Source organism: Solanum lycopersicum, chromosome 4, assembly GCF_036512215.1.
Source record: "Solanum lycopersicum chromosome 4, SLM_r2.1".
NCBI classification, from domain to species: domain Eukaryota; kingdom Viridiplantae; phylum Streptophyta; class Magnoliopsida; order Solanales; family Solanaceae; genus Solanum; species Solanum lycopersicum.
In genome coordinates this window covers 13,881,595-13,896,595 of record NC_090803.1, presented here as the reverse complement: position 1 = coordinate 13,896,595, position 15,001 = coordinate 13,881,595, and the positions used below count along the sequence as shown (strand labels likewise).

The window sequence follows — 15,001 nt, the reverse complement described above, 5'->3', positions numbered from 1 at the left end:
GTAGTGAGGTTTCAGTTTCCAAATGAGCTAGAGTTTAGATGGAAAGGACATGGTTCAAAACCAACAAGCCAAATAGTTTCAAATCTAAATGCCAACAAGATGTTATATAAGAGGTTAGATGTTCTCTTCCTAAATCTGGTTTATTTTTAAGATACTCTAAGTTTATGTGCTTTAGTGGATTTGGTGTGATAAGTCCCTAATCGCATGTCTTATAATAGCACTATGTGAGTTAAACGAAGTTTTGTTGAATTTTGTTTTGTTGTTTTTTGTGTAGCATAGGAATGTTTTCTGTGTTGCATGATTTGTGATGTGAATAAAGTGAAGTGTGATTAAGAAGGAAATTCCTCAATTTCAAACATGAAGCTTCAGACAAGCTGGAAAGATTTGCGTCATCCTAATAAGTGTGAATCAAATATACATAAAAGAGAAACCTTTAAGTACGAAAAAGTAAGTAACCCTCATTGTTTTGATGATTTATAAGTGTCATTAGGGAACAAATATTCGTAAGGAAGGGATAATATAACATTCTAGAAAATATACCCGTCCAGTGAACAAACTAGTAAGTTCGTTAACATGAGTATTGAGGTACATAGGCATCCCAAAGCCCAATATTAAGAAATATTGGGCATATTATAGAATATTGGCTAAGGGGTGTTAGAAATTTCTATGTGTAGACAACTACTTAAGGTAAATTTATCCTTCATATATAACCATATCATATAATAGGCATCCCAATGCCCAATATTGTGAAATACTGGGCATAGTATAGAAAATTGGATAAGGGGTGTTAGCCAATTTCTATATATACCCAAATAATCAAAATATATTCCAAGCATGTTTAGAATTGTACTTGAAAGGAATACCCTAAACTAAGAAAAATATTTCGTAACTGTACCAATATCAAGTACTAGGCATCCAAGTGTGAAGCCTAGTACTATAGTACATAAATAGTTAAAATGATCATGTAGATTAAGCAGTGCCCAAGGACATAGTGAGGATCCTTGGAACAATACGTAAACTTAACCAAATGAACCATTAATAATAGTTAGTTATGGAAGTACAACCATCCTTTTTGCAAGCACATGTGCAAAACATGTGAAAAAGCACCAAAGGATGTGACCACCCAAACCGAATTCGGTTAGCGTAGTTAAGGGGACAAAAACATGCATAAGGGACCACTCCATGTGGGGACTAACTTCCTATAATGTTTTAGTCTCTAACGTAATGCCACTAACCTAGTACTAGTTAAGAGACAACCTAGTACCTAAGCTAGGATGTTCGAAAAGGTTAGTTATGGTCCTAAAAACATAGGGGTACTTTATTAATTCCCATAGGTTACTTAATTATTTAATTTAAAAGGGCTAAAACTGAAACTATAAAGGAAATTTTTACCAAAAGATACTCACCTATGATATTGTAAAGATAATGAAGAGACCAGTCTCTGTTTACACTCTAATGAAAGTATTGAGACTGATGTATACTTAATATGAATGATGAGATGAGAAATCATATATTGAGCTATGATTTACTCAAGCTAGAAGCTAGCTTCCATGACGTATGAGTTGAATGAAATGGAAATTTATACTGAGCGCTGATGGGCTAGCTATAAGGGGTGATGCCTTCTTTTGGGAAGGGAGAAGGTTCACGTAACTTTCATGAGATGAGACTGTCTAGCATGCCGGTTATGAGTATCCTTATATGTCCTAGTCTTCGAACCTATAGTGCCAATATAGGGACCAGGCGGGGTTCAATTCCCATGTACGCTAGCATGTTTTGGATCACTTTGGCCGGTGGTTCCACCTCTTTTCTGTGTGGGGTAGACTCTGGATTTCATGATGCTCACATGATATATGTTGGTTAAGGTTGGAGTTCCTCAAAGTATGAAAGATAATGAAATGAACGATACCAAGGGTCTTTGCGCAAGACAATCAGGAGGTGAAATCAGATTCAAGTAATGACATTAGGTCATTCTTGGTCATTGCACTTCATGATCCCAATGAGAGTTCTAAACTTCCTCCTACGTATAGTTGGAGTTTTCATCAGCCTAAGAATGTATGAAATGGATAATGTGAAGTACAAATGAACGAATAAAGTAGACTCTATGTTAGCTAAAGAAGGCCCTCGGGTTACGGTCCCATATGTTGGGCCCTCATTTGAGATGCCTTCTGCTACATCAACTATTCCAAAGTATGGTGTATATGAAATATATTATGTATAAAACAAGAAAGTAATGGAATCAATGGCATGATCAATAGAGAATTGCTTATGAAAGGTAATGAATATGTAGTGTAAAGAATGACTCACTGTAAGGTAAGGAATTCATTCCTTAGTCCTTGGATTACATACATCGATTCATTGTGGATATGGGACTATAATGAATCAGTGCACTTGTAAGTAAAACATAGAACCAAAATAATTATTGAACTACACAACAACAAGAAGAAAAAAACTGAAAAATAATCTAAGTGTACAAAGAGGAGCTCTTGCCCTAAAATGATTAAAATCTCAAATCATCGCCCGAGCTGTTCAAAAATTATGTGGATGATACTAATGTTTTTTTAATCATACAGAAAATGAGTTTTGTTATTTAAATGCATAAAAATACATCTTATTTATACCACAATTAATATCTTAGGATTCAGGAAAGTCTAGTCACTACACTTTCCAGAAATAGCATGTTATTTAGGAAGAGTTTTCTTTTATCATTGATAGACTTATATGTATGTGTGCATACACCCATACTTAGTACAAGTGGTATAATAACCCCTACTATTTATTAATTTATAGATGCAGGTTAAGGGATAGATTGACAACTCTTGCAACGGTTTAGACATCAACTTTTCTCGAGACCATTTGGCAGGTCCTCTTGATTTCGAGAATGCTACAGTTTTAGTCTAGCCTTACTTTTAGACATAGCTAGTGGATGTTGTCCCTAGGGTTTCTTTCATACATTTATTCGAAGCTTTGTAATAAGGTCGTTTTGGCAAACTACTATCATATGTTATTCTTTGATTTGAATTGATTCCACAATTACTAGATGGTTGTTTCTTTATTTTGAGCTTAGTATATGATGAATTTATTGAATAACTTTATGAAATCTATGTATACTTCATACTTTTAGAAGTTTCAAATTTTCCGTTAAAATTAACCATATGAATGTGATAAATGCAAGATGAGGCTTGTCTGCGACCTCTGAGAGGTCAACGATGTCGGTTGCGATTCAAATTCAAGAACCCGGGTCGTGATTACTTTGATGTTTTTTGAGAATTTGACTTATTCATTCTTTGGTTTAAAATTGTTGTAATGTGGTTATAACTAATGTATATGAGTATGATATTGAATATAAAATGAGATTTTGCTATTTGGAATGAAGCTTGTGTGTTTTATAGCATAATGAGTTATAGAAATTATTTTAGTTACTTGTTGTGTTGTGATCCTCTTGATTATATGAAATTGATGTTCTATTAGATTTTTGTATTGTATGATATGTTATATGGTATGGTCATGAGTCGATCATTGAATCTATATTCTTGGAAGTGTTCGGAGAGTTGTAAGTGTCATTCGAGGACGAATGTTGTCCAAGTGGGGGAGATTGTAAAACCTCAAAAATGACTTTGGTGAAGCTAGGGCCTAAGCTGATTGTCATGATATTCTAAGGTCCTAAAATTGTCTATAATATTTTATTAAGTCAATGTATAAGAGTTTAGAGATTTGAAAGTGAAACGTCAACAAACGACCCAGACGTTCGACGTCTAAGTCACCTATGTGCCTCATATATGTTTTTACGTATTATTTGTGATTCATAAGTTTGTGAGGTCGTTATATATGTTATTATTGTATATATAGTAAGTGTGTCAAGTTTCATAAAGTTTGGAGGTTAAATGGTCAAGACTGTCCATGACGTTCGAAAGATTTGCCTTGAAATGACCCTGTGTATCTATGCGTGTTTTATTGAGTTTTACGTGTTGATTTTTGATGTAATTTACGTGAGAGGGCCGAATCTTATATACGAGCATGTACAGGTTTTAAATGTTTGGGAAAACATCCCCATGGACAATCCAAGGGTCATTGAGGAAGGACCCTTCATGAGTGCCTATGATTGCCCAACACAACTCAAACCACGGAGGCAATCGACACACAGTGGGTCAGTCGACGCCCCTTAGGTGAGGATTAGTGGGTGGATAATTATTAGTGGAGAATTAAAGGCCAAATACAAGCCTCAGTACAAAAACATGGACTAATAGGATGTTCCGTTGGTTAAGGGACGGGCCATCGATTGGCAAGTCGTTGGTGGACTGCCTTCCTGCGCAGTTCACTGTATGTTTAAGGGGTGATTGGTAAATTCACCCTACTTTAAAATGAGATAAATGGACGTTACTTAGGGTTCTTTTGGGTTTTAACAAATTTATAAGACTAAAACACATAGAAGATTTCATTCTTCCAAATCAAAACCAGAAATCCCTTATAGAACTCGATTGGATTCAAAACTCAAGGAAGGGCTTGTATTGGAGAATTGAGTGGAGATTCTTCATCAAATCGGAGGATTATATTTATTAAATTATGGGTTTTGATCCTTGAAAATCTATTCATCAAGGATCCCAACTTCCAAAGAAGTTCTCTAAAGTTTTTAAAGATGAATTGTCCATTTTCATGATCTATCTACGGGTTCATGTATTATAGGTTTAAAAGCATTTTATATTGATTGAACTTTGATTAATTTTATGATTCTATGATTTGAATGAATCAGTAACAACAAATTAGTGGAATGAGGGATGAAGACACAGATAGAATTTTAACTCAATTAATTTATGAACTCTGTAATTGATGACCGTAGTTTTTGACTACTTTGTGGGTTAAGTTATTTGGAGTTAATGCTTATGAATTGTAGTTTAGTTTTATATGCGGTATTGATTGGTGTAATAATTGTATTGAATTGATATCTAGGTTTTCTAAGATTGATGAATCGAAATTAAATTGACCTAGTCTCATTGAGTATCATAGTTTTTTACATTGAATTGATGTTCATGGCCATGGGTAAGTGCCTTATTGTATTGTTGGATGGTTAGCATTGGATTGAAGTATTAAGGATGGAGCTGTGGCACGCTGACCTTATTCCGTTTATTTTATTTTAATTGGACTTCAATTATGTTGTCATTGGTATGGTCCACTTATGTTGCGGTGTTATGTGCTTTACTTGCAATGTATGTAGCCTTGTCGGCGTTACGTTATATAATATGATGATCATGGCCTTGCTAGCACTACTTGAAGTATTTTAATGATTTGTGTAGTTTATTATGTTAAGTTTGATAATATCTATCTACATTATAAATAATGTGAAAGTATATGTTTTCGTTTATTGATCATATTTAGGTGATCATGTTAGACTATGACTATGTCTTTATGTGCATAGACTTAGGGTTGATGCATGGTTATTCCTACTTGACTATATTAGTCTATGATTTTCATATTGATGATGATATGTTAGTGTATAGGATGACATAAAGATGATAATGATTATATATATATATGTGCTTCTAGAATCACATGTAATATTGGTTAAGGTGAAATTTGTTGTGTGTAACATTCCGGAAAATCATACGTTTAATGAAAATCCCAATAGTTTCTTAACATTGTGTATCACGCATAAATAGTCATCCCAATGCCCAGTATTTAAAAATATTGGGCATATTGGAAATTATGGGCATAGAAAATGTTGGCTTAGAGAGTGATAGCCAAATTTTCAAATAAAGTTTGTGCAATAAATGTAGCTGAAATGAAGACCCTATTCAAATTAAAAATTTGTCTATACAAATTACATGAACTGCTAGGCATCCATGTGTAAAGCCTAGTACCAAAACACATGACCATTTTAAAGGATCATGTAGATTAAACATTGCCTAAGGACATAGTGAGGATCCTAGGGATAATAAGTACACATTACTAAATGAACCATAAATAATAGTTATTTCGGAAAGTACGACCAACCCATGTGCAAGACATGTGAATAACATACCAAAGGAGAGGACCACCCTAACCGAATTCGATTAGGGTAGTTAGGGGGAAAAACGTGCACAAGGGACCACTTCATGTGGGACCAACCTCCCTTAAAATTCTAGACCCTAACCTAGTGCCCTGAATAACTAAATAACCTATAGCTAACCTAGTATGGTCCAAATGGTTAGTCATTGTCCTCACAACTTAGGTGTACTTTATTAATTCCGCTATGATACATATTATATTAATTTATAAAACAAATTAATTAATTTAAAAGGTCTAAAACCGAAAAGAAAAAGAAAATTTTAAGATTTCGGTTAAGACAAGAAAGAGACAACCTAATTGCGGTACGATTGTTGCTTGTTATAGATTAATAGCTTGAGCAGTAAATATTGGACGTGCGGCTCAATTATACGGTATGTAACGCTGTCCCTTCTTTCTTTGCTTGGCATGACTTTTAAAAATAAGCGAATAACGGACAGATTTGATACTTACCTCTAAAGCGTCTAGGTGATGTATATTCTTGCTTCCACAATTATTCCTCTATATATCGGTTATGTCTAAGGCTATGATGATCTCTAATATCTATGGTAATGCTTCTTAGAGTCATTGAAATTTTACGTTTTCATATCGTATTAAAGGTTCATAATCTTGATAAAACATTAATCTTTGGTAATACTCCTTGCTGGTTCACGTTGATTGTTCTATTGAGTCATAAGAAATGATTTTAATTGCATATGGTTGCTCATAATATTCTGCTCGTGCATAGAGTCATTTATCATTTCACCAAGTCCCGGGCCGGGTAATGTTCGTGCGGAGTTTCTTGCATATGTCACCGAGTTCCTCACTAGAGGGCCGGGTATGTATATTATATATATGATTGGTGACGAGGATGGTTATGATGATGATGATGACGGAGATGACGTGATGATTATTTTGCCGAGCCCCTTACTAGGGAAGCTGGGCACCTTAAATGTTAAATATATGCATGATTTTCACTTAAAAAGTATATGTGTAGCGATATTTTGTTTCGACTTGCCACATTGGTATCCTGTCATCTTTACCTTATGCTTTACATACTCAGTACATTGTCCGTACTGACCCCCCTCTCCTCGGGGGGCTGCGTTTCATGCCCGCAGGTGTAGACGCGCAGTTCGGTGATCCTCCCGCCTAGGATATCTACTCTGCTGATTGGGAGAGCTCCACTGTTCCGGAGCCCAGTCGTTTTGGTACATAACTTTTGTGTAGTCTTTTGCTCGTCTATGGGTATGGCGGGGCCCTGTCCCGTCAAGTTTCACTAATGTACTCTTAGAGGTCTGTGCACATTATGTGGGTTGTATATATATGTTTTGGATAATGGTCTGGACATGGTTTGTTTGGGATGTCCGCTTGTACAGGGGCAGCCTTGTCGGCTGCGTACATCATTATGCTTTGAATAGTGGCGGCCTTGTCGGCTCGCGTATGCTGTTATGGTTGAATGGTTATGACTCCTTATGAGACAGGTCCTCTTATATATATATATGACGTTGGGGTTGGCTTGATTTGATTAAATTCCATATTGTCTTAGTTTCAGTTGGTCATACTTAGCAGGTTTGTATGTGGGTGTCCAAAACGGGCACTAATCACGGCCTATCGGGTTGGGTCGTGACAAAGAGTGGTATCAGAGCGGTTCTTCCTCGGAAGTGTCTACAGACCGTGTCTAGTAGAGTCTTGTTTATCAGTGTGTTGTGCACCACATCTATAAACAGGAAGCTACAGGACATTTAGGATGTCATTCTTTCTTCTTATTCTAGATCGTGCGATAGAGCTATATTAACAAGATAATCCCTCTCTAACGAATTCATGTGTTTTCAGCTATGCCTCCAAAGAAAGCGACAGTCGCCCAGAAGGGAAAATCGGTAGCAGAAGGTACTAGTCAGACCCAAAGAGTTACTAGGGCCCGTGCCCAGTCTATGCCTGGTATTATGCTCCAGTCGGAGAGCTCTGCTACACCCCCACCGCCAGAAGAGCTTAGAGCAGCAGCAGCTCCAGTTCGGGGGACACCACCAGCCCCCGAGGCCCCAACATCTGAACCTCCAGCTCCTCAGTCAGGGGCGGAGGATAGGGCCATGAGAGATGCGGTTCAATTGCTGACTAGATTAGTGGCAGATCAGGCTCGCAGGCATGGACTAGGAGTTGATCATGCGGACAGATCTGATAGCTTAAGGGCTCGTGACTTCTTAAGTTGTAATCCTCCAGAGTTCTTTGGGTCAAGGCCACAGGATGATCCGCAAGAGTTTATTCGTCAGATGCAGCGTACATTGAGGATAATCAAGGCTTCGGAGACCGAGTCTGTTGAGTTGGCTACGTATCGTTTGCGGGATGTAGCTATTAATTGGTATGAGTCTTGGGAGTTATCTAGGGGTGAGGGTGCCCCTCCAGCGGTATGGGATGAATTTGTGGAGGCTTTCCAGGGCCACTTCCTGCCTCCAGAGATGAAGCGAGCTAGAGTCGATAAATTCTTGCGTTTGAAGCAAAATGGCAGGAGCGTTCGAGAGTATAGCCTCGAGTTTGATTCATTGGCTAGGCATGCGCCTACTATTGTGGCTGATATGGCAGACAGGGTACATCGTTATGTGATGGGATTGGATCGTTATCTGATTGACGGTTGTATGGCAGTGACTCTTCAGCCAGGTATGGACATTGCTCGGGTGCAGGCATATGCACAGGGGGTAGAGGATCGGCACCGGGGACGTCAGCCAGATAGAGATTATAATAGAGGCCAGCATAAGAGGGCTAGATCAGCAGGTTATCCTGACGAGTTTCAAAGCGGGCAGTCTCAGCAGCATGTTAGATTTTCTTCCCAGCCAGCACAGAGTGCACCCCCACGTTTCATGGGTAGGGGGTTCGATCGTATGGGATATTCGGAACCTGGTCAGAGCTCTAGGGCGTCAGGGTCACAGATGGGCAGGGGTTTGAGCCAGTCGAGGCCACCTTTGCCTCGGTGTTCTCGTTGTGGTAAGTCCCATCCTGGGGAATGTCGTTGGGCTACAGGTGCGTGATTTTCTTGCGGCCGTCAGGGCCATACTATGAGGGAGTGTCACCTTAGAGGTAGTGCAGGTGGTATGGCATAGCCTACAGGGTCCGTTGCTGGTTCATCTTCTTCTGTGGCTATGCGCCCTACGGGGCAGGGTATTTAGGCACCAGCAGGCCGTGGTAGAGGACGTGGTGGAGCTTCTAGTTCTAGCGGTCCCTCAAACCGTATATATGCTTTGACTAATAGGCAAGATCAAGAGGCGTCACCTAATGTGATCACAGGTATATTATCACTATTCTCCTGAAGTGTGTATGCATTGATAGACCCAGGTTCCACCTTATCATATATATCTCCCTTTGTTGCTAGTAGGATCGGAATAGAGTCTGAGTTGATAGAACCATTTGAGGTAGCTAAACCTGTAGGAGATTTTGTCAAAGCTACGCGAGTATATAGGAATTGTTCAGTAGCTATATATAGTCGTCATACCGTAGCAGATCTAATAGAGTTAAATATGATTGAGTTTGATATTATCATGGGCATGGATTGGTTGGCTGCTTGTTATGCTAATGTTGATTGCAGAGAAAAGATAGTTCGATTTCAATTTCCAGGGGAACCGATTATAGAGTGGAAGGGAAGTACAGTATCGCCGAAAGGTAAGTTCATTTCATACCTCAAGGCCGGGAAGATGGTTAGAAAAGGCTATATTTACCATCTGATTCGGGTGTATGACATAAAGGCAGAGGCACCGACTCTTCAATCAGTCCCGGTAGTTAATGAATTTCCTGATGTATTCCCCGAGGAACTTCCAGGCCTTCCTCCAGAACGGGAGATAGAGTTTACTATAGATGTACTGCCAGATACCCAGCCTATATCTATACCTCCTTATAGAATGGCACCTGCTGAGTTGAAAGAATTGAAAGAGCAATTGAGGGATTTGCTAGAAAAGGGCTTCATCAGGCCTAGTACGTCACCTTGGGGAGCACCAGTACTGTTTGTGAGGAAGAAGGATGGGTCGCTGCGGATGTGCATTGATTATAGGCAGTTGAACAAAGTAACAATAAAGAACAGGTATCCCCTCCCAAGGATTGACGATCTATTTGACCAGTTGCAGGGTGCGAAGTGTTTTTCAAAGATAGACTTGCGGTCAGGTTATCATCAGGTGCGGGTAAGGGAGGCAGATATTCCAAAGACAGCATTTCGGACCCGATATGGGCATTATGAGTTTAGAGTGCTGTCTTTTGGGCTGACTAATGCTCCAGCGGTATTCATGGATTTAATGAATCGAGTATTTAAACCATTCCTTGATATGTTTTTTATTGTATTTATAGACGATATTCTGGTCTATTCACGTTCAGAAGAGGAGCATGCAGATCATTTAAGGACGGTACTTAGGGTGCTTCAGCACTAGAAGTTGTATGCTAAATTTTCTAAGTGCGAGTTCTGGTTGACTTCAGTGGCATTTTTGGGGCATATTATTGGAGCTGATGGTATTCGGGTAGATACGCAGAAGATTGAGGCAGTAAAGACTTGGCCCAGACCTACGACACCTACTGAGGTACGCAGCTTTTTGGGGTTAGCAGGATATTACAGGAGATTCGTAGAAAAGTTTGCCTCAATTTCAGTGCCTTTGACAAGGCTAACTCAAAAGGCAGCCAAGTTCCAGTGGACAGATGCTTGTGAGCGAAGCTTCCAGCTATTGAAAGACAAATTGACTACAGCTCCAGTCCTAACTCTTCCAGAGGGACCAGACGGCTATGTTATTTATTGTGATGCTTCGGGTGTTGGGCTAGGATGTGTATTGATGCAGCATGGCAAAGTTATAGCCTATGCCTCCCGACAACTTAGGAAGCATAAAAAGAACTATCCTACTCACGATTTGGAGTTAGCGGTCGTGGTTCATGCCTTGAAGATATGGAGACATTATTTATATGGTGTCCATGTGGACATCTATACAGATCATAAGAGTCTTCAATATATCTTTAAACAGAAGGAGCTGAACTTACGACAGAGGCGGTGGTTAGAGTTGCTAAAGGATTATGATGTTGATATTTTATATCATCCAAGGAAAGCGAATGTTGTAGCAGATTCTCTTAGCCGTAAGTCCATGGGTAGCTTGACAGATGTACAACCAGAAAGGAGGGATATGGTTCGGGAGATTCAGCGGCTATCCAGCCTTGGAGTCCGTCTAGCTAATTCGGAAGATAGTGGAGTTTCTATTCGAGAGGTTGCTGAGTCCTCAATCATAGATGAGGTAAAGAGACACCAATACAAGGACCCTATTCTGGCACAGTATAGAGATGCAACTCTTCAAAAGGAAAAGACCCCATTTAAGGTTACACCTGATGGAGTGTTACGATATGAAGGCAGATTGTGTGTACCCGATACTGCGGGGCTACGACGGCAAGTTATGGGAGAGGCACACTCTGCCCGTTATTCTATTCACCCAGGGTCAACAAAAATGTATCATGACCTCAGATGCTTATATTGGTGGGATGGCATGAAAAAGGACATAGCAGAGTTTGTTGCTCAGTGCCCAAATTGTCAACAAGTCAAGATCGAACATCAAAAGCCTGGTGGATTATTACAGGAGATAGAGATCCCGACTTGGAAATGGGAGATGATTAATATGGACTTCATTACAGGCTTACCTCGCACTCAACGGAAGTATGACTCTATATGGGTTATTGTAGATAGGCTGACGAAATCGGCCCATTTTCTTCCAGTCAGGACTACTTATTCGGCTGAAGATTATGCGAGGTTATGTCAGGGAGATAGTGAGACTTCATGGGGTTCCCACGTCCATTATATCAGACAGAGGAGCTCAATTTACAGCCAACTTTTGGAGATCGTTTCAGAAGGGATTGGGGACACAGGTGAACCTTAGCACAACATTTCACCCTCAGACTGATGGGCAGGCTGAGCGTACTATTCAGACACTAGAAGATATGTTGCGGGCCTGTATTATTGACTTCAAAGGCAGATGGGATGACCACTTGCCGCTCATTGAGTTTGCCTATAATAATAGCTACCATTCTAGTATCCAGATGGCACCGTACGAGGCCTTATATGGGAGGAAGTGCAGATCACCTATTGGTTGGTTTGATGTTGGCGAGACTAAGTTAAAAGGCCCGGATGTGATTCAGCAAGCTGTTGACAAGGTGAAGCTTATTCAAGAAAGATTATTAGCAGCCCAGAGTCGACAGAAGTCATATGCAGATAATCGGCGTCGAGATTTGGAGTTTCAGATTGGTGACTGGGTATTCCTGAAGGTATCACCCATGAGGGGTGTGATGAGATTCAGCAGGAAGGGGAAGCTCAGTCCGAGATGCATTGGGCCTTATCAGATTGTTCGTAGGATAGGCAAGGTTGCCTATGAGTTGGATCTACCATCTGATTTGGAGGCGGTACATCCAGTCTTCCATGTATCGATGCTACGTAAATGTATTGGTGATCCTTCTAGAGTATTCCCTGTAGATGATATTCAGGTAACAGAGGAGTTGTCATATGAGGAGAAACCCGTGGCTATACTTGATCGTCAGGTTAGAAGGTTACGTACTAAGGATGTGGCTTCCGTCAAAGTGTTGTGGCAAAATAACAATAGGGAGGAGATGACTTGGGAAGCGGAAGACGAAATGAAAAATAAGTATCCTTACTTGTTCCCCGTACCTGCAGGTAATTCAATTCCTAGCTTGACCATATTTATAGATAATGAGATTATGTAGCTGTGAGGCATCTGTAAGTTACGGAATGCAGGTTGATAGGTATAACTTTTAGAGAGACCTCGCTGGAATTTGTTTTTGCAAGACGCTAACTTAACATTCGAGGACAAATGTTCCTAAGGGGGGAAGGATGTTATGCCTCGTATTTTTTTATACGTAGTGCGCATCGTGATCTAGAAGACGTAAAGAAATATTAGGCAAGGATGTTATTTCCAAATGTGATATTAAGTATGAGTTGGTTAATGTAAGTGCCATTAACTTTAAGTGAGGGATTAATTAGTGGCTAATATGGATTGATTTAATCCAATGGGCCCCACCACTCAAGGCAAAAATTAAAAAGGGATTAGATTGTGGGCTGGCCTTATTGGACAGGTGTAGAGGGGGGCTGCCTCCACTTCATACTATTAAATGAGGTGGAGAAATCCACTCCATGCTATATAAAGTGGTGAAATGCATTGCTGCATATCATCTTCTTCTTCACCACTTGTCTTAGGCAGCCATGGAAATGGAGAAACCAACCCTGCAACTCTTGGCCAGCAGCTGCAAATAATTTGGTTAGTAATCTCCTTGTTTGGTGTGTTAATTCTTTAGAATACCCTTGTTAATTATCCATTAATTTTAAGAAGGGGGCGTGACCAGTAGCTTAGGAAGTTTGTTTTAGTTATTGAATGTGCTAAGTATGAATGGAAACCATAGTCGGATTATTAGTGGTGTCATGTTGGTGCTTGGGCTGTTTATATGATTCTTTGGGTTATATGTGTTATTGGTATTGCTGTGGATAATTTGGATTGTTGTCGGATTGGGACGAAGTAAGGAAAATAGGGGAGGTGCGGCCGAATTTTCGTTAGATTATTAGCTAGCTTACAAGAAAGTAAAGCACGATGTTTATCTAATTGCGGCACGATTGTTGCTTGTTATAGATTAATAGCTTGAGCAGTAAATATTGGACGTGCGGCTCAATTATACGGTATGTAACGCTGTCCCTTCTTTCTTTGCTTGGCATGACTTTTAAAAATAAGCGAATAACGGACAGATTTGATACTTACCTCTAAAGCGTCTAGGTGATGTATATTCTTGCTTCCACAATTATTCCTCTATATATCGGTTATGTCTAAGGCTATGATGATCTCTAATATCTATGGTAATGCTTCTTAGAGTCATTGAAATTTTACGTTTTCATATCGTATTAAAGGTTCATAATCTTGATAAAACATTAATCTTTGGTAATACTCCTTGCTGGTTCACGTTGATTGTTCTATTGAGTCATAAGAAATGATTTTAATTGCATATGGTTGCTCATAATATTCTGCTTGTGCATAGAGTCATTTATCATTTCACCAAGTCCCGGGCCGAGTAATGTTCGTGCGGAGTTTCTTGCATATGTCACCGAGTTCCTCACTAGAGGGCCGGGTATGTATATTATATATATGATTGGTGACGAGGATGGTTATAATAATGATGATGACGGAGATGACGTGATGATTATTTTGCCGAGCCCCTTACTAGGGAAGCTGGGCACCTTAAATGTTAAATATATGCATGATTTTCACTTAAAAAGTATATGTGTAGCGATATTTTGTTTCGAGTTGCCACATTGGTATCCTGTCATCTTTACCTTATGCTTTACATACTCAGTACATTGTCCGTACTGACCCCCCTCTCCTCGGGGGGCTGCGTTTCATGCCCGCAGGTGTAGACGCGCAGTTCGGTGATCCTCCCGCCTAGGATATCTACTCTGCTGATTGGGAGAGCTCCACTGTTCCGGAGCCCAGTCGTTTTGGTACATAACTTTTGTGTAGTCTTTTGCTTGTCTATGGGTATGGCGGGGCCCTGTCCCATCAAGTTTCACTAATGTACTCTTAGAGGTCTGTGGACATTATGTGGGTTGTATATATATGTTTTGGATAATGGTCTGGACATGGTTTGTTTGGGATGTCCGCTTGTACAGGGGCAGCCTTGTCGGTTGCGTACATCATTATGCTTTGAATAGTGGCGGCCTTGTCGGCTCGCGTATGCTGTTATGGTTGAATGGTTATGACTCCTTATGAGACAGGTCCTCTTATATATATATATGACGTTGGGGTTGGCTTGATTTGATTAAATTCCATATTTTCTTAGTTTCAGTTGGTCATACATAGCAGGTTTGTATGTGGGTGTCCAAAACGGGCACTAATCACGGCCTATCGGGTTGGGTCGTGACAAGTAATTACACTAAACTACATAATTAATTAATTTGGAAACTTAAGGAAATAATATAAAGGGGAAAAACCGA

The 15,001-nt window shown here is 39.7% G+C and overlaps 1 protein-coding gene across 26 annotated transcripts in view; it reads left to right on the top strand.

Annotated features, from left to right (window-relative positions):
- LOC138348271 (uncharacterized) overlaps window positions 1-15,001 on the top strand; it is a 106,157-nt gene that overhangs the window by 53,150 nt on the left and 38,006 nt on the right. For 4 of the 26 annotated variants that reach the window (XR_011220597.1, XR_011220592.1, XR_011220593.1 and 1 more), the window contains 3 exons: window positions 7,134-7,223; window positions 7,849-9,291; window positions 14,420-14,750. The exons of 4 other annotated variants lie outside the window; for them this stretch is intronic. Coding sequence is in view for 3 of the 22 variants with exons in the window: in XM_069297085.1 (XP_069153186.1) it covers window positions 7,851-9,035 (1,185 nt within the window). In the remaining 19 variants the exon portion in view is untranslated. Of the gene's footprint in view, window positions 1-7,133; window positions 7,309-7,848; window positions 12,683-13,649; window positions 13,697-14,419; window positions 14,751-15,001 lie in introns of those variants that run through there. 18 more of the 26 variants (XR_011220596.1, XR_011220599.1, XR_011220600.1 and 15 more) reach the window with 7 other exon arrangements.